We start from the raw sequence: 20,203 nt of genomic DNA, 5'->3' as shown, positions 1-20,203 counted from the left end.
CCCCCTCCTCCTCCTCCCCTCCTTCTCCTCCCCCCTCCTCCTCGACTGGCATACACAGACACAGACACAGACACAGACACACACAGACACACAGACACACACCACACAAACCCCACAGTTTTACTATGAAGAAACAACGGAGCTGGCCTGACTGGGCTTAAATGATTCTCCAGCTTCAGCCTCTCTAGTAGCTGGGATTCAACATACCCAGTTTGATATATACATTCTTTTTCTCTCTCTCCTTTTTCCTCAATACTGGAATTTAAACTCAGAGCCTCACCCTCCACAACTCCAATCTTTTTTATTTTATGTTATTTTTCCATACAGAGTCTTGCTTTTTGCCCAAAGCCTCAAAATTGTGATTTTCTTACCTATGCCCTCCTAAACAGGCAATGACAGATGTTAACTACCATGTCCCTCTTGGTTGAGATAGGGGTTTCACTAACTCTTCTGCCTGGGCTGATCTCGAATCATAGTATTTCTGATCTCTGACTCTCAAGTAGCTGGATTATAGGCATGAGCCACTATATCTGTGGACATACCCATTCTTCCTGAAAGTTCTTGCCTAGTTCCAGATTGCTCTGAAGTTCTGGCTTCTGACTCTTGAACTTCCTATAATCCTTTTTATTCCCCTTGGACTACTTTTTTTTTTTTTTTTGGTTGGTCGTGGGGCTTGAAATCTGGGCCTGGGCGCTGTCCCTCAGCTCTTTAGCTCAAGGCTAGTGCTCTACCATTTGAGCCACAATACCACTTCCAGCCTTTTCTGTTTATTTGGTGCTGAGGAATGGAACCCAGGGCTTCATGTGTGCTAGGCAAGCACTCTACCACTAAGCCATATTCCCAGCCCTGGACTACATTCTTAAGGCATTCACGGTAGAGTAAAGAGAGATCCAAGGAAGATGATAAGGTAAAATAGGAAAGCAGGACAAGGTCAGACCAAAGAGGGGAAGGAAAGTGGGAAAGAGAGGAAGCAGGTATCCTTTGAATGAAATGGAAAAAAAGGGCTTCAAGAGGGGTAGAACTGAGTTTTACAGCGAAGAGAGGACTGCTAGTGGAGTCCTAGCTTCTTGGGTTGACTCTTGTACCTGACACTTCCATATAGCCATCATCATTCAGGCGGCAGGCCTCGGTCAGAGTGAGAAACAGACAGCCAATAGGATCAAGAGGGTGGCCCACCCAGCCCTCCAGGTTTGTGATTGTTGTGGTTCCTCTCTGCAACAGTTCTGGAAATAAGAGGTTCAAAGTTTTAGACAATAATAGAGGTTTATTATTCATTTTTCCAGCTTTGGTCTCATCAGTCTCATTCAGACCTTGACCCTAGAGTAAAAGAAAAGCTCCCCTTGGGCTGGGAAGGTGGCTCAGTGGTAGAGTGCTTGCCTCGAATGCATGAGGCCCTGGGTTCGATTCCTCAGTGCCACATAAGCAGAAAAAGCCAGAAGTGGCACTGTGGCTCAAGTGGTAGAGCGCTAGCCTTGAGCTGAAGAGCTGAGGGACAGCAACCAGGCCCAGAGTTCAAGCCCCACAACCAACAAAAAAAAAAAAAAAAAGAAAGAAAAAGCTCCCCTTATTGACTTGCTTTTGGTAATAGGACCTTATAGCTCTCAGCCAGCTTCAAGGTGTTGTGGTATGAATTTATATTGACTGCTGGTATTGTATATTATGTGAATATATGCTTAAGAAGGACTTTCCATACCAGAGTTTAATGGGCTTTTCATTTGTATGGTAGAGTCAGACAAGTATCATGCTATTTTACATATGATAAAACTGAGATTCATACAGATTTGAAGGTATTCCCCATAGAAGACAGAATTACTTGGATTTTCCCAGCTTCTGCCACAAAATGACAATGAAAATTAGGTTAATAGTCTATTCCTTGAGGTTGTTTATTATCAGTAGTCTTAAATAAATTAGATCACTATACCTTTCTTCTGATGCTTGTAGATTTCTAGTTGCCGCTGCTGCTGTAACCTCAAAGTATTAATAATGGCCACTGTGAGCCTGAGGGCCTCTTTTGGATAACCATGAGAACGCAGGGCATCAACTCGAGCACAAGCTGTAGGCACATGCTCTACCAGGTAAGAAAGAAATACTTGATTTAGTTAACATTTCAAATCTGAAGAACTCGTGCTTGGCAAAGGAAGTTTGTATTTAGTCCAATTCCTCAAATTCAACCTTATATATTCTACTTTATAACAGGAATTATATTTTATCTTCAAAAATATAAAAAAGTCACAGGTACTACCTTGAAAGAACTACTTTGAAGCCTCAGTGTAAAGGTATAGCATAGAAGGAATACACACTAAATAAAATGCAGTATCTGTGAATACTGATCACAGGGAACTTCAGATAGTAACGCACAGTTTGCCAAAGCTTTTAAGAAAGAGACAAGGATATTTAAAGATTCAACAAGAGTTTGGAAAAGACAAAAATATGGGGAGAGGGATGGAAGTAGGAAACTAGACAAAAATGATGGAAATCTATATAGAAAATGAGTATTTTTAAGAGAATGTTTATTTTGGAGTGGGTGTTCTGTAACAAAGTCAAAGGCAGAATGATAATAAGCCACAAAACTATTTCAGAGGAAGTCTTAAACTCAGAAAGGAACAGTTCTATCCTACTATAAAGTATGAAGAGGAGAAAGAGGAAAGGACAAGTTTGGTGACAAATGTAGAGTGTGTCCTAGTTACAGAATAAGGTAAGTTTTTTAAAAAAAAATTTTAATTAATTTATTTTTATTGTGAAAATACCGTATAGAGGGGTTACAATTACATGGGCAAGATAATGAGTACATTTCTTATCAAGCATTGTTGCCTCCTCCTTTGTTTACCCTTCCCCTTCCCATCTCCCCCCACCCCAAGGTAAGTTTTTTAACTTAGTACTTTTTAAGCAAAAAGTACAATTCAGAGAATATAATGTTGTTTGGTAACTGTTGATAATTAGAGTGTAAAATGATGTCTAATAGCTCTGTTAATACTCAAAAATACTTTGAGATGAATTCATTCCTTTATCCTCCCCAAGCTTAGAGGACAGTATATTAATTCTGATTTGAACTTACTGTAACTCAGCTAAATGCATAGGCAAACAGCTTATACTTCAAATACATATCCTGAGTTGGTAGTAAAAGCCTCAAAAGAGTTGTGTGAAAACTGTCCAAACTGTAGCTGGTGTTGCTTATTTGGGTCTAGTATGAGGTGATGTTGGGCCCTGAAATTATTATTATTATTATTGATGATATGATGATGATGATGATGATGATGATGATGATGATGATGATGATCCTGGGCACTGTACCTCAATTCTTTGGCTCAAGACTGGTGCTCTACCACTTGAACCACAGCTCTACTTCCAGCTTTTTGAGAAGTTAATTGGAGGTAAGAGTCTCATTGACTTTCCTGCCCAAGCTGGCTTCAAATCTCCATTCTCAGATCTCAGATACCTGAGTAGCTAGGATTACAGGTATGAGCCACTAGCACCTGGCTCTGAAATTCTTATAGTAGAATATGGTTAGACTTACCAAGCCACAGTGGCTGACCATGAGAATTAAAGAGTAGTTGCTCATTTTCCCGCTGGCAGACAGGAGCTATATATATATCACTGCTGATTATTCGCTGTAGGTGGCTGTCCTGCCAGTGTAATTCACGGCCTTCAATGGCTCTAGTGAACACTGTTCGCCTTGGTTGGGATAAGGTGTCTGGGGAAAGAAAAAAATGTAGTAGCACAATGTTGGCTAATCTGAAATTCTAAGCCCTGAGTCTTTAGTGTGTGAGACTGGCCAGAAGAAAAGAATGAGAGCAATGAGAGACTAACCATTGTGTCCAGGTATCATCCTTACTGGGTGAGTGAACCTTTATACAGAAACCTATGGTTGCCTTCCTCTACTGAAGACCCATTTCTACTAGTACGCAGAGCCACATGGAAGCTAGGAGAGGCAGTGGTGCTCAGATACTCAATAATGTGTCAAAGGAAGAGAGAAGCAAGCAGCTAATTTCCCTGACTAATCCATAATGTATCATTTATAGTATGACCCTTATCAGATTAAGGGTTTCTACTGAATTACTCAGGAGATTGATACAGGATGATTATGAGTTCCAGGCTCTCCTGGGCTACATACTGAGTTAATACTTTGTCTGACACAAAGCACAAATGTAACAAGACACAACAAACACCACAAGTAACTAAGTAAAAGTTGAAAAAGAGCTAAAGCTGTGTATATTCTGGTACCTTTAGAAATTTATAGTCCTATTCCCCAATAAGAAAAGTTGACAAAATGGCCAAAAAATTAATTTGATTTCCCATTGAATCTTAATATGTGATTTTGCTTCAGAAAAAAATAATTACTAATACTACAAAGTAAGCTTTTTTTTTTTTTCAGTCATGGGGCCTGACTCTGGGCCTGGGTCCTGTCCCTCAGCTCTTCAGCTCAAGGCAAATGCTCTACCACTTGAGCCATAGTGCCACTTCCGGTTTTCTGGTGGTTAATTGGAGATAAGCTTCTCACTGACATTCTTGCCCATGATGGCTTTGAAGCATGATCTTCAGATCACAGCCTCCTGAGTAGCTAGGATTACAGGTGTGAACCACTGGTGTCTATCATCATCATCATCATCATCATCATCATCATCATCATCATCATCATCATCATCATCACCATCATTATATTTATTTTTGCCAGTCCTGGTGCTTGAACTTGACCTGGGCACTGTCCTTGAGCTTCTTTTGCTCAAGGCTAGCACTCTACCACTTGAGCCACAGTGCCACTTCTGGCCTTTTCTGCTTATGTGATACTGAGGAATTAAACCCAGGGCTTTATGCATGCTAGGCAAGCACTCTACCACTAACCCACCTTCCCAGCCCTGCAAAAATATTTTTACATAGAATGATATCTAATAAAATAATGTTTAAGCCAGTGCTGGTGGCTCACACATATAATCCTAGCTACTCAGGAAGCTGAGATCTGAGGATCCTGGTTCAAAGACAGCAGGAAAGACTGTGAAACTCTTATCTCCAATTAGCCACCAGAAAACCAGAAGTGGTGCTGTGGCTCAAAGTGGTAGAGCACTAGCCTTGAGCAGAAGAGCTCAGTGACATGGCCCAGGCTCTGAGTTCAAGTTCGTAATTAACTGCTTCCTCCTCCGCCCCCTCCCCCCACAAAAAAATTAAACAGTTGAGTGTGGTGTGGTGGTATGTGTCTATAGTCTCAACTGTTGGGAGGCTCAAGCAGAATCACTTGGGTTAGGGGCAATGTGAGACCCTTTAAAAAAAAAAAGAAAGAAAATGGTAGAAGCAATGAGGCAAAAAATAATCCAATACCGGAAGTGGCGCTGTAGCTCAAGTGGTAGAGCGCTCGCCTTGAGCTGAAGAGCTAAGGGACAACGCCCAGGCCTAGAGTTCAAGCCCCACGACCGACAAAAAAAAAAAAAAAAAAAAAAAGAAAAGAAAAGAAAAAAAAATAATCCAATACCAACATTTATAGACTGAGATATATGAAAAAAACCAAAAACAATGTAATGTTTTCAGGACATCACCCTAACTAAATGTCTGCATTATAAAAAATTTGAGTGGCTAAAGATACAACATAATTGGCAGAGAACTTTTCTTTTCTTTCTTTTTCTTTTCTTTTTGTTGGTCATGGGGCTTGAACTTGGTTGGGGTCTGTGCACTATCCCTATGCTCTTTTTGCTCAAGGCTAGTACTCTTCCACTTTGAGCCATAGCACCACTTCCAGTTTTCTAGTGATTAATTGGAGTTAAGTCTTGCAGACTTTCCTGCCCAGGTATGCTTTGAACTGCCATCCTCAGGTCTCAGCCTTCTGAGTAGCTAGGATTACAGGCATGAGCCACCAGGACATGGCTGGCAGAGCAATTTTGTAGCAATGGTGAGCCCTGAGTTCAAGCCCTAATACTGCCAAAAAAAAAAAAAAAAAGAGGAAAGGGGCTGAGAAGGGGCTCAGTGGTAGAGTGCTTGCCTTGCATGCATGAGGCCCTGGGTTAGATTCCTTAGCACCACATAAGCAGAAAAAGCTGGAAGTGGCACTGTGGCTCAAGTGGTAGAGCGCTAGCCTTGAGCTGAAGAGCTGAGGGTCAGCGCCCAGGCCCAGAGTTCAGGCCCTGTGACCGGCAAAAAAAATAAAATAATTAAAAAATGAGGAAAAACAAAGAAAGAAACAGAACAACAATATTCAACATCTTTAGTAAAAAAGACAGTACAAATAAAACTATCTTATTGTAGTCAGAATGGCAATCATCAAGAATGCAGTATGTGAATGTGTATATGTATGCTAGTGCTAGTCCTGCACTATGTTCAAAGAGCCAAACTATGGAATTAGCTGAGGTACTCCACTACCAATAAATGGATAAAGAAAATATGGTGTGTATGTGTGACTGTGTGTGTGTGTGTGTGTGTGTGTGTGTGTGTGTGTGTGTGTGTGTGTGTGTACTCGTAAATACACACATGAATACAGAGTAAGAATAATGAAACCTAGTAAATGATATCTGAAAAGTGGGGGAAGATGGGAGGGGAGCAATGGTAAATTTCTTCAAAGGTAATACTGTGTACATGTACAGAAATATCACAAATAAAGCATTCATTTTATAGAAAGGAGCAACAGAAAAAGTGAAGAAATGAAGAAAAGAAAGAAAAGGAAGAAAGAGAGAAAGAAAGAATTAGCAAGACAGGCTGTTGGTAGGATGTTTAATGTTTTTTGTTTTTTTTTTATTTTGTTGGTCATGGGTCTTGAACTCAGGGCCTGGGCACTGTCCCTCAGCTCTTCAGCTCAAGGCTAGCACTCTACCACTTGAGCCACAGTGCCACTTCTGGTTTTCTGGTGGTTAACTGGAGATAAGATTCTCACTGACCTTTTTGCCTATGTTGGCTTTGAACCCTGATCCTCCTAAGTAGCCTCTTGAGTAGCTAGGATTACAGTGGTGAGCCACAGGTGCCCTGCTGATACCTATGTTTTTGTTTTTGTTTTTTGATACTTATGTTTTCATAGGCTCTCAATCTCTCCCTTGAGTTAGGTCTTGTGACTACCCAAATCAACCCAAACTGAGATTAAGATTCACTAAACACAGAATCTGAGAAGTAGACAGGAATCATGTGGAGAGCTCTAGAACTTTATTCTAGGTCCTGCAAGGACATTTTAGATGTAAAGAGCAGCATCCTCAATGTCAAACACAAAAGTTTACACTTATTTAAGATATTTTAATATAAAACAATAGGCTTTTTTTTTTTTTTTTTACTGAGGATGACAATTTTCACAAAGGCTGTCTAGTCACCATTGTTCTGAGGTTCCACATTCTGAAGTTCTAGGCACAAAGAGCCTAAAAGTATACTTGTCTCACCTGGACTGTGACTGGCACTCTGGGGACGTGCATTGGTGATGTTGGGCAGTTCATGCCCATAGTTTCCATCCTCTAAGGGACAGACATCCAGGTCACTCCATTTCTGTAGTTGCTGTAGCCAACAGGATTTTTCTTCCAGCTTACAGTGTGGGTTTAAAATTATGCATACCCATAATGCTCCTAAAAAATAAAGCAATTCATATTATTGAAATCTCACCTTTAATGTATATGTAAGCCTTAAAGTTTTGATTTACTTTATGGGTAGTAGAAAATCTTTCCAAAGCAATGGCAGCTGGAGGGGTAGTAATAGTGTATATTTAGCATGCATAAGACCCTGGGGTTTAATCCGCAGCACCAAAACTGAAGAGCAACAACAACAATAAAATCAGTATCAACAGGGAGAATAAGTTTTCTAAGCTGAACATGGTGGTTTATACCTGAAATCATAGCTACTTGGGAATAAAAGAGAAGAATATCATGGTTTGAGGCTAGTCCCTCCAAGAAAAGTTAGTGAGACCCTATCTCAAAGAACAACAGCGTTATGTTTAAACTGCTACCTAGGACAAAAATGTAGGAGGATTGTGGTCTAAAGACGGCCCTGGGCAAAAAATGTATGAGACCCTATCTGAAAAATAACTAAAGCAAAAAAGCTGAGAGCTGTGGCTCAGCTTATCTGGCAAGCATGATAACCTGAGTTCAAACCCCAGTACTGAAAAAAAAGTTTCTGTCTTATTAATTAGATCCTTATGAATTTGTTTAAAAACCATTTGGGAGCCAGGAGCCAGTGGCTTATACTCGTAATCCTAGCAACTCAGGAGGTGGAGCTCTGAGGATTGCCATTTGAAGCCAGCCTGGGAGGAAAGTTTGTGAAACTTTTTTTTTTTTTTGTCAGTTGGGGGGCTTGAACTCTGGGCCTGTCCCTGAGCTCTTCAGCTCAAGGCCAGGGGTCTACCACTTGATCCACAGCGCCACTTCCGGTTTTCTGGTGGTTAACTGGAGATAAGAGTCTCACAGACTTTCCTGCCTGGGCTGGCTTTGAACTGCGATCCTCAGATCTCAGCCTCCTGAGTAGTTAGGATTACAGGCATGAGCCACCAGTGCCCAGCCCATTAATTATTATTAATTAATGTGTACTGAAATTAGAACATCAAAGGGAAAACCAGATTTTGGCAAGAACAGTAAGCATGTTATCATTGCCATATTAAATTTGAGATGTACCTTTGGAGTGTCTGGCAACTGGCACAGTATAGAGTAGAGGGAAAAGATCAGGGTAGGTATATAAGCTTATTTTTTGGTAGTGCTAGGGATCAAACTCAGGGCTTTATGTGTGCTCTACTATTGAGCTATCCCCCAAATTCTTAAAGATGTAAGTTTGAGATTCATTTGCACTTGTATGGTGTTTTCAATCATAGGAATAAAAGAAAGCACTTACATGGAAAATATCAACAGGAAATGGGCTTCAGTGGGATACCTAATATACAGAGATGAGGAAAGGCAGAGAAGCCTGCAAGTGAGACTGAGAAAAGTACTAAGGAATGTAGGAAACTAAAAAGGTGCCGGGCTCTGGTGGCTCATACCTGTAATCCTAGCTACTCAGGAGGCTGAGATCTGAGTGTCTCGGTTCAAAGCCAGCTTGGGCAGGAAAGTTCGTGAGACTCTTATCTCCAATAAACCACTAGAAAACCGGAAGTGGTGCTGTGGCTCAAGCAGTAGAGCGCTTGCCTTGAGCTGAAGAGTGCAGGGACAGTGCCCAAGCCTAGAGTTCAAGCCCATGACCGACCAAAAAAAAAAAAAAAAAAAAGGTGTACTTGAATGGAACCAATAGAAGGATAATTTAAGAAGAGTATAGTCAACTTTATTGCAAATTGAGAGGTCAAGTAAGATGAGACCTGAGAAATAATCATTGTATCTGGCAATATGAAAGTTATTGATTATTTTGACATATTTCTTCAGTGTAATAGAAACTCATCTGGAACTCAAGGGAGAACAGAGGTGAGCCAGTGGCAGAGGTAACTTTTTCAAGAAGTAATTCTTTATAGGGAAGTTGGGAAATGGATGTATGGGAATAGTTGGAACATCAGAGGAACATTTTCCTGAAATTTGAGATTGAAGATAGTGGCTAAGCCTATAATTCTACTCAGGAGGTTGAGATCTGAGAATCCAGGTCCAGAGCCAGTCCAAGTGGACACATTCAAGACACTTTTATTTCTGATTAGCAAAAAAAGTGTAAGTGGAGGTGTGGCTTAAGTGGCAGAGTACAAAAGGCCAAGTGAAGTGAGAGACCCTGAGTTCAAGCCCCCAGTATTTGGGGGGAGGGGAGTGGGAGAGAGAAGGAAAAAGAGGGAAAGAGAAAGAAAGAGGGAGAGAAGGAGAATGAAGATATAGAATATTTGTGTGATGATGGCAATGACACAGTAAAGGGAAAAATTAGTGATGCTAGAGAAAGGAGAAAATTTCAGAAGCAAAGTTTTTGAGGAAAGGAGATAGAAAGGAGATAGAACTCAAAGTAGGTATGTAAAGATTACCCTTTAAGAGAACAGAGATACTTAATGGATTTTAACAGAAGACAACAACATACAGGTATAACATGGATAACTAAATAGATTTGTAGGTGGGAGATGAACAAACTTCCTATCTGGTTACTTCTATTTTCCCTAGTTCAGGATCTTAAGGTAGTGAGATTTTTAGGCTCTACAAACGCTTGCGAAAACCATTCTCCGAGCCAGGCACTGGTGGCTCATGCCTATAATCCTAGCTACTCAAGAGGCTAAGATCTAAGGATCATGGCTCAAAGCTAGCCTGAGCAAGGAAAAGTCCCTGTGAGACTCTTATTTCCAATAAACTATTACAACAACAAACCAACAAACAAAAAAGCTGGAAGTGGCTCTGTAACTCAAGTGGTAGAGCACTAGCCTTGAGCACAAAGAGGTTCAAGGACAGTGCCCTGGCCCTGAGTTCAAGCCCCAGGACCAGCAAAAACAAACAAAAAAATCCCCAGAACTTGAGGGGAAAAGTGTAAAAAAGTGAAGCAGTGGAGCTAACTAGACACTGATGAAGGTGACCTATACAACTTGTGGGTAGAGATGGCAGGGAGGGACTGAGAGTTAGGGAACAGATGACGCTGTATGAAAGGAAATATACTCATTATCTGACACCCCCCCCAAAAAAATCCCTAGGTGAACAAGCTTTATGACTATCTTCTTAGATATGAAAATGTCAGAAATGAGGCATTTCATAATGAATTCAAGAATTTGACAAGGACTTAAAAAGCACTGGTAAGCTGGGAGCCAGTGGCTTACACCTATAATCCTAGCTACTCAGAAGGCTGAGATCTGAAGATTGTGGTTCAAAGCCAGCCCAGGCAGGAAAGTCCTTGAGACTCCTATCTCCAATTAACACCAAAAAGCTAGAAGTGGATCTGTGGCTCAAGTGGTAGAGTGCTAGCTGTGAGCTTTAAAAAAAAAAGAAAGAAAGAAAGAAAGAAAAAAGCTCAGAACAATACCCAAACCTGAGTTCAAGTTCCAGGAGTGGCACAAAAACAAACAAACAAAAAACTCTGGTAGACAGTTCTGCTTACTTCTCACCTATCTATGTTCCAAAAGTCCAAGTCCAAGGTCCAAGTCCACATTACAATCATATGATCAACACAGAAATTACTCTACAATATTCAGGCTTCAATCAGACTTCAAAAAGGCTAGTTTCAGTGGGAGAAAATAAAGAGCCTGAATATGCTGGTAAATGAGGTTATAAGGGGAGAGCTATCATGAAAGTAACTGCCTTTATTTTAAAAAATCAGGGTGACACTATCCGAAAAGAAATGTACTCATGCCAGGCACTGATGGCTCATACTACTTTAGTAGGCTTAGGTCTGAGGATCATGGTTCAAAGCCAGCCTGGGTGGAAAAGTCCCTGTGAGACTCGTATCTCCAATTAACCACTCAAAAATCTGAAGTGATGTTGTGGCTCAAAGTAGTAGAGCACTAGTTTTGAGTAAAAAGAGCTTAGGGACAGTGCCTAGGCCCTGAGTTCAAGCCCCGTGACCAGAGAAACAAAAATGAAAACAAATGTACTCATCTGATTTAGGTAACTGTAAACCCTCTGACATCACCTTTACAATAACAATAAAAAATTAAAATAAAAAAAGAAAAGAAAAAGACTAGTGTCAAATTCTTTTTTTTTTGCCAGTCCTGGGGCTTGAACTCAGGGCCTGGGCTCTGTCTCTGAGCCCCTCTGTGCTCAAGGCTAGCACTCTACAACTTGAGCCACAGCACTACTTCTGGCTTTTCTGTTTTATGTGGTACTGAGGAATCGAACCAAGGGCTTCATGCATGCTAGGCAAGCACTCTACCACTGTCACATGCCTAGCCCGCTAGTGTCAATTCTTAAGGAACATGCAATTTATTTAGGGGAATAAAAGGCATAACAAAACAAAATTGAGGGACCTGTTACAGAAGGATGCTTGACTTAGAGTCAGACAGATAGGAGTTTCCATTTAGAGTCATTTAGAATCACCATTCACTTGTGTGTGACCCTGAAGAAACTATGGAGATGCTAATGTCTTGCTCTGGAAAGGAATTTCATGTGTACTAAGAAAATAATTTAGGAGCAGTTTCCAAGTTGTTAACACTTTGTGATCCTATAATCCTGGACATAATTAGTTCACCAGTAACTACAGAATAATAATATAACATTCTTAGACTTTAGGAAGTGTGATTATTGATTATTGCAGCAGAGACAGTTGGTCTGTAATTCTTTTTTTGTGTGTGTTGGTAATGGGGCTTGATTGAAGTCAAGGCCTGGGTACTGTTTCTGAGTTTCTGTGTTCAAGGTTAGTGTTCTACTACTTGAGCCACAGTTCTATTTTTGGATTTTTGGTGGGTAATTAGAAAAAACAGTTCAGGCTAGCTTTGAATCACAATCCTCAGATCTCAGTCTCCTAAGTAGCTAGGATTAGAGGCATAAGCCACTAGTGCCTAGCTTGTAATTCTTTATTTTATTCTGTTTTCAGAAATAACCGTATCTATCTCTGTTTTTTTTTGAATAAATATACAGGGTTATTATGAGATTTATATAAAACAATGTGAGTATATCTTTTAAAAAGAGTTTAGCATGTAATTAATATACCTATTCATTAGTAGTAAAAACTCCAAACCCATGAGTGCTTCAGATCATATCAAAAAACTTCCCCTTCAAACCAAAAACCCAGGCTTACCAGCCCCCAAGTAACCAGGTACAATCTCAAAGTGTCATGAAGCCACACTCTTAAATTTTCAGCCTATAAAAAACACATGTATCAGTCCAGGAAAACTCACTAAAATCCCAAGCTGCAGTATTTTCTTGTAATCTTTTCTATGAATGGGAAGTTTTGTTCTTGGAATACCAGAAGTATGAAGGAACTGTAGTAGAACTTTTAGAATATTATGTTGTAATCTTTTCAGTATAACCCCCAAATAGTACCATGACTATGGATGGTGAATTTAGGGTATGGAAGATTCTGGAAAAAGGGAGAGGAACTAAGTATTAGCATTACAAAACTGGCCATGAAGCAGAGGAATAAAAAAAGATAAATTATGACCAAAGAGGCTACCTTAAGAACCTAGAGAGGCCATTCAGAAGCCACAGTTCTAATCAAATCTAAAAGTTGTAGGGCAAATAATCAGAGTAGTGAATATGGAAATAAAAAGTGAAAATGGACATTAAATTTCATTTTAAAAGTCAAGGTATCAAATGGAGCTGGTGACTAAATACAGGAAATGAAAGGAAAATGATAGCTGGAAAATCAGTTTGGTAAAGAATGTTAGTACCTATGCCATACTCATGAGAATCCATTTTATAGAAAGCTCCAATTTATTTTGGACTTTCCAACAAAAATGGTCAATGGGAAACTGCTAATATGGAACAAGGACTTAGTGAATGGAAGAAGATATGGTTGAGATCATCATATAAGTAAACTCTAATTCCATGACATCTGAAAATAAAGTTCATAAAGGAGTACAGAGAAAGAATGGAAGGCTAAAGCCTAAGTATTGGAAACTATCTTTTGTCAAAGAGGTCTGGCTAAGAGTCACACAGAAGTGCAGGCTCAAGGCTGGTAAGTATTTGGAAAGCTAGGCAAATGCCATTCAACAGAAGCCAAGTGAAGTTTTCCTTCAGCAAAAGCTTCTATGTAGTTAACCTCTGGAACAGAACACTAATGTCAACATCCAAGTACAATGCTGCAGAAACAGCAAAAATGAGTTTGTAGTTACTCTCAGTAGCCTTTGTAGAACTTACAATCTTCTACTAGTCAGACATAACAACCCCATGTAATCATTGATAGCAAATATTCACGGATATTGGTTCTAGAGAGCAAACTGGCAGGTCATAGCACTTCTGGGAGATGGGTACTTACCTAGTTCATCCCAGAGCTGCCTGCACTTCTCTGTCATGCTTGTTCCTTGCTGCCTCCAGAGTGTGAGTCGTGGGTCAGCCATAAACTGCTCGGTTATAAGTGTCAACATCCTGGCTCCATTGGAATCTCTCATCTGCAGCATCTCTCTAACCTGGTATGCAAGGAGGGACAAGAGACTGGTGATTGGCCGGGCGCTGGTGGCTCACGCCTGTAATCCTAGCTACTCAGGAGGCTGAGATCTGAGGATCGTGGTTCAAAGCCAGCCCAGGCAGGAGAGACCATGAGACTCCTATCTCCAATAAACCACCAGAAAACCGGAAGTGGCGCTGTAGCTCAAGTGGTAGAGCGCTTGCCTTGAGCTGAAGAGCTGAGGGACAGCTCCCAGGCCCAGAGTTCAAGCTCCATGACCGACCAAAAAAAAAAAAAAAAAAAAAAAGAGAGACTGGTGATGGCATAGCATACAAAAGTAAAAGGGAATCAGGTGCTAGTGGCTCATGTCTGTTATCCCAACTACTCAGGAGCCTGAGACCTGGATGATAATTGAAGATGGAGCCAGGAGACTCCATCTCCAATTAACCAGCATGATGTTGGACTAGAAGTATGGCTCAAGTGGTAGAGTGCAGTAACAAGCAAGAAAGCAGATCAAGCTCAAGACTTGAACATGAGTTCAACATCAGTACTTATGCACATGTGTGTGTGTGTGTGTGTGTGTGTGTGTGTTTGTGCACGCGCTCATGCGCGTGCAGGCACACACACATACACCCACACAAATACAGTAGAAAGAAGCTAGGTATGGTGATTTATGCTTGTAAACCTAGGTACTTAGGAGGCTGAGAAGAACTGCAGTTCCATGCCAGACCAGGCAGAAAACTTTCTAGACTCAATCTTAACAGAAGAAGCTAGATATGGAATATGGAAGTTCATATCTGCCATTTCGGCTATGACAGGAAGCTTTTTTTTTTTTTTTTTTTTTTTTGGTCAATCATAGGACTTGAACTCTGGACCTGGGCACTGTACCCCAGCTCCTTAGCTCAAGGTGAGTACTCTACCACTTGAGCCACAGTGCCACTTCTGCTTTTCTGGTGGTTAATTAGAGATAAGAGTCTCACAGACTTTCCTGCTTATGCTGGCTTTGAATCATGACCCTCAGATCTTAGCCTCCTGAGTAGTTAGGATTATAGGCGTGAACCACTGGCACCTGGCAACAGGAAGATTTATGGGAGAAATGCTGTGTCCATGTACTGGCCTGGACAAGAAATGACACCCTATCTCAAAATAACCAGTGCAAGAAAGGACTAAACGTATGGTTCTGTGGTAGAGTGCCTGCCTAGCAAGCAGGAGGCTGAGATCAAATCATAAAGCAATAACAAAAATGTACTGATTCCTTCTACAAGACAGATGAACCTTGAGACAACAGGCTAAGAAAAAGAAGCCAGCCACAAAAAGATGACATACTACATAGATAATTATATTCATATAGAAGTTCAGAACAGGAACACTTACAGAGATTAAAAAGTATATTAGAAATTGCTGAGGACTAGGGAGAGGGATACAGATTCTAAGACTGTGATAGATAAAGGTATGAGGCTTTTTTCTGAGTGATAAAAATGTTGACAGTGATGATGGTTGTATATATCTGTGAATATACCCCAAAACTATTGTTTTATTTGTTTCTGGAAGGTCTGAGGATCAAACCTAGGGCCTTATATTAGCTAGGCAAGTACTCTACCACTGAGCTAGAGCTTCAGAATTGTATACTTTAAATGGTTAAATTATATGATATATGAAGTATATATCTCTAAAGATGTTATGAAAAAAGGGAAAGAAGAAGAAAGAGAGAGATAGATGGAGGGAAGGAAGAGGGAAGGAAGGAAATGGGGAAAAAAAGAAAAGAATCTTCTCATGTGTGCCTTCCGTTTCAGAATTCTACGTCTTTTTGGGGACACTGTTGAAACTAGACTTTTACTTAAGCAGTCTTGCGTTCAAATCCTCCAGCAATGCTAGCTCATTTAGTGACTGGAGAAGGAAGATCACCAGGGTGAGATAGAAGGGCTCCCTGCTGCTGCTTGCTCAGGTTGTTTCTGCTCAGCCTCATCCACTAGGTTTCAATACAAAAGAAAACTAGGTACAAGGTATGAAGGTAGAATGTGTTGAGCCTAGTTTACTTAAAGTCTAAAACAAACAAACAAACCAAACACTTTTGCTATCTTACCTTGGCAAACATTGAGTTGAGTTGCTTCCCAGAGCCATAGTAACCTCCCTGGGAAAGAAAGAGCTTCACTTGTTCTTTTACCTGCTCTTCGTCCAAATGCCAACAGTTCTCATCATCAATGCTGGCCCCAGCTGTGGGGTCAGGGGCACCTGTAAGAAATGGGCATGGTGAAATGAATCATGAACATTCACATACTACACAGCAAGAAGGAAATTTTATGAGAAAATTCAAGTTTTTATTTAATTATCTGTATTTATTTAGTCCTGCTTTAATATGTCAACTGTGTGGTCCTAAAGAAACTAAAGATCTAATGCTCATTTCACATTCACAGTTGTATTATTTTCTAAGTTATATGAATATTACCAAGGAAGAAAAAGCCTAGAAGAGAATTTACATGTAATACTGTGAAATACATACTTGGTCTAGCCTTACTTCACAGCAAATAATCCTAGAATCATTGGAATCTTCAAGGTGTTAAGTATGTGAATGAGTTGACAGGCAGACCTAGACAGCATCAGGATGGGCTCTGTCCACCAAGGCAGGTTTAATACTGATAGTGGTTCTCTTACAATTATAGCAGGGCAAAATATTGGGGGAAAAATCCAGGCAAGGCGAGAATGGTGATCATGCTTTATTCAGACTCTCTGATGGCTGCAGCACATAGTACCAATACACAATGGTACTCTATGCTAGTCCATCCCAGCACAGACTCTGCCTAGCAACACTAGCTTCACTTTGTTTACAGGCTCTGATTCTGTCGACCAGCAGTTTGCCTGGAAATGGTGTTTATGCTCTCACTAGAAAAAAAAAATGGCATCTGGCTAAAATATGGCCTCAAGGTTACATGAATATGCTGAAACAGCTGAATTGGGAAGTACAGGTCCAAAGCCCTCAAGAAGTTTGAGTGAAGAAGCCTAACTCTATTTAGCCTAACTCTATGTGACTTTTCAGCCACATATCCTAACTTCAGTGGAAGAGAAAAGGGCTGAAGGTTAAGCTGATCAATGACCAATAATCTAACCAATCATGCCTCTATGAAAACCCAGTTTGTTTGTTTGTTTTTTGTTTTATCAGTCGGTCATGGGGAAACCCAGAGTTTTTAGAGCTTCCAGATGGTTGACTTTGGGGAAATACCTTCAGAGTGGCAATTCTAGACAGAGTTTAGAAGCCTTGCTCCTTTTTGCATATGCTTTGTCCCTATGCATCCCTTCTATTTATGCTGTTATAATCGTTTTTTTATTTTTTTGTCAGCCACGGAACTTGAATTTAGGGCCTGTGCACTGTCTTTGAACTTTTTTGCTCAAGGCTAGCACTCTACCACTTTGAACCACAGGGCCACTTCCAGTTTTCTGGTAGTTAACTGTAGATAAGAGTCTCATGAACTTTCCTGCCCCGGCAGTCTTCAAATCATGATCCTCAGATCTCAGCCTCCTGAGTAGCTAAAATTATAGGCATGAGCCACTGGTGTCTTTAACACTAAAAATGCTGATTTCTGGAAGTGGAGCTGTGGCTCAAAGCACTAGCCTTGAGCAAAAGAGCTCCAGGACAGGACAGGGCCTAGGCCTTGAGTTCAAGCCCCACAACTGACAAAAAAAAAAAAAAAAAAAATTGTCATTTCTTTTTTTGGTGCTGGGGACCAAGCCAAGGGCCTCAAGCATTTTACCACTAACCTATATTCTAGCCTTGTTTTTTTTTTTTTTGTCGGTGGTGGGGCTTGAACTCTGGGCCTGGGCACTGTCCCTCAGCTCTTCTGCTCAAGGTTAGCACTTTAGCCATAGCACCATTTCCAATTTTCTGAGTGGTTTATTGGAGATAAAGAGTTTCACAGGGGGGCTGGGAAGGTGGCTCAGTGGTAGAGTGCTTGCCTTGCATGCATGAGGCCCTGGGTTCGATTCCTCAGCACCACATAAGCAAAAAGAAAAAAGCCGGAAGTGGCGCTGTGGCTCAAGTGGTAGAACGCTAGCCTTGAGCTGAAGAGCTGAGGGACAGTGCCCAGGCCCAGAGTTCAGGCCCCATGACCGGACCCAAAAAAAGAAAAATAAAAGAGTTTCACAGAAGTGGTGCTGTGGGTCAGATGGTATAGAGCTGGCCTTGAGCGGAAAAGCTGAGGGACAGCGCCCAGACTGAATTCAGGCCCCATGACTGACAAAAAAAAAAAAGTTTCACAGAGTTTCCTGCCAGGCTGGCTTTGTACCATGATCCTCAGATCTCAGCCTCCTGAGTAGTTAGGATTACAGGTGTAAGCCTCCACGCCTGGCTATATGGCTATTTTTAAGATAGGGTCGTACTTTGTGTATAGGCCAGCTTGGACTGTAATCATTCTATTTGTGCTTCCTTTTGTTGCTGGGATGACAGGCATGCACTATCTTGACCAGCCACTGACTGAGACAGTCTTTGAATTTCTATGCCAGCATGGCCCTGAACCATGATCTTCTGATCTCTACCTCCCAAGTTGCTAGGATTACAGGCTTGTGCCACATGAATAAGAATTTAGCCAGATAGTCTATCTTTTCCTTGACTCCCTATGTCAGTTGTTCCACTTAAGTAAAATCACAAGACTGCTCTTCTGCTGACCTTTTTTTTAGTGCAACTTTTTCTCTAGGAAATTAGGATGGGTCATATATTCATTTATTCCACAAATACTTATAAAAATATAAATCTAGTTTATGGTATCCTCTATATGCTACTTTTATGTTTTATTCTAAACACAGTTTTAATCATGTAACTTCTCTGCTCAAAAGTCTTCGGTAATACACTGTCAAGTCCCAGTTTCTTAGTTTGCATTCAAAGTCCTTTGTGTTCTGGCTCTGTCATTCATTCCAGTCTTGTCTATCCTATACTTATGATATATATGTGAACTCACATATGCATATATATAAAGATCTGGGGGCCAAAATCTAGCCATTCTTATTGTTAGTGTTCTTTCATCTCTAGAATCAGGACCACAATGAGAAGTGGGAACCTTAAATATACAGTAGCTAAAATACTGCAGAGACTGAAGTTCTTCTTTTTTTACATGGTAGGATAAGACTTTTTTCTCCCCTTCACTGAATCAGTCATATATATATATCCATTGTCACCTGCTAAAAATCTATCAAATATTATGCCTACATGCTCAGCAAATAAAGGCACAATAATACTGTGTGTGTGTGTGTGTGTCTATCAAATATTATGCCTACATGCTCAGCAAATAAAGGCGCAATAATACTGTGTGTGTGTGTGTGTGTGTGTGTGTGTGCAACTGGGTTTGAACTCAGGGCCTTGTACTTGTCAGGCTAACATTCCACTGCTGAGCCATGCTTTGAGCTCTGTCTTCCATTGGTTATTTTTTAGAACAGGGTCTTACTTCCAGCCCAGGTATGCACCTGAGCCAACTTTAGGCCTCCTAGAGTTGCTGGGATGACAGGTACATGCCATCATATTCATCTCTTGACTTTTCTACCTAGATTCTTATGTAAATTGGAGTGAATTTTTTGCCCAGGTTGGCTTCAAACATCAATCCTCCCAATCTCAGCCTCTCAAAAAATCAGGATTATAGGTGTGAGTAATCAGCATCTAGCTGTAATGACACTCTTCATTGGACTTTTTCATTAATTTGTTTGCATTTTGTTTTACACTATAATTTTGTACTTCTCATATATTCCCAATCAAACTGAAACTTTTGTTTTTGGCCAGTCCTGGGTTTGACCTCAGGCCCCGGGTGCTGTCTCTGAGTTTATTTTGCCCAAGGCTAGCACTCTACCATTTGGGCCACAATGCTACTTCTGGCTTTTTCTGTTTATGTGGTACTGAGTAATCAAACCCAGGGCTTCATGAATGTTAGGCAAGCAATCTACTACTAAGCCACATTCCCAGCCCAAACTGAAACTATTTTAAGAACACAAACTTATTTTTATAACTCACAATGCAATTTTGTACCTATCATATATTCCCAAGTAAACTAAAAGGTTTTTTTTGCCTTTTTTGGGGGTGGAGGGGTCGGTTGTGGGCCTTGAACTCTGGGCCTGAGCGCTGTCCCTGAGCTCTTCAGCTCAAGGTAAGCACTCTACCACTTGAGCCATAGCACCACTTCCAAAACTATAAGAGTTTTAAGAATATAAGTTTGTTTTTATAACTCATTATGATACTGAGTTAATATTAATAGAATTTATAATAGCAAGTTAATATTTATAGATGGAACAAATACATGGATTATCTAGATATGAGCTCCAGGTGGGCAAATAATATATTCTATTCTTCTTTTGTATTCCAAAAGTATCA

The 20,203-nt window shown here is 40.5% G+C and overlaps 1 protein-coding gene across 2 annotated transcripts in view; it reads right to left on the bottom strand.

Annotated features, from left to right (window-relative positions):
• The window catches only part of LOC138803409 (zinc finger SWIM domain-containing protein 5), a 121,227-nt gene that overhangs the window by 13,936 nt on the left and 87,088 nt on the right, over nucleotides 1–20,203 (bottom strand). For both annotated transcript variants that reach the window (XM_069987371.1, XM_069987372.1), the window contains exons 3-8: nucleotides 15,944–16,092; nucleotides 13,732–13,882; nucleotides 7,341–7,520; nucleotides 3,515–3,691; nucleotides 1,922–2,068; nucleotides 1,086–1,223 (exon numbers count right to left, since the gene is read on the bottom strand). In XM_069987371.1, coding sequence (XP_069843472.1) covers nucleotides 1,086–1,223; nucleotides 1,922–2,068; nucleotides 3,515–3,691; nucleotides 7,341–7,520; nucleotides 13,732–13,882; nucleotides 15,944–16,092 — 942 coding nt within the window. The remainder of the gene's footprint in view (nucleotides 1–1,085; nucleotides 1,224–1,921; nucleotides 2,069–3,514; nucleotides 3,692–7,340; nucleotides 7,521–13,731; nucleotides 13,883–15,943; nucleotides 16,093–20,203) is intronic.

The sequence above is a fragment of the Dipodomys merriami genome, unplaced genomic scaffold (genome assembly GCF_024711535.1).
Source record: "Dipodomys merriami isolate MVZ:Mamm:240054 unplaced genomic scaffold, mDipMer1.0.p SCAF_34, whole genome shotgun sequence".
Classification (NCBI taxonomy): Eukaryota; Metazoa; Chordata; class Mammalia; order Rodentia; family Heteromyidae; genus Dipodomys; species Dipodomys merriami.
The sequence above is the reverse complement of the archived record's forward strand: the minus strand, read 5'-3'. Positions and strand labels throughout refer to the sequence as shown.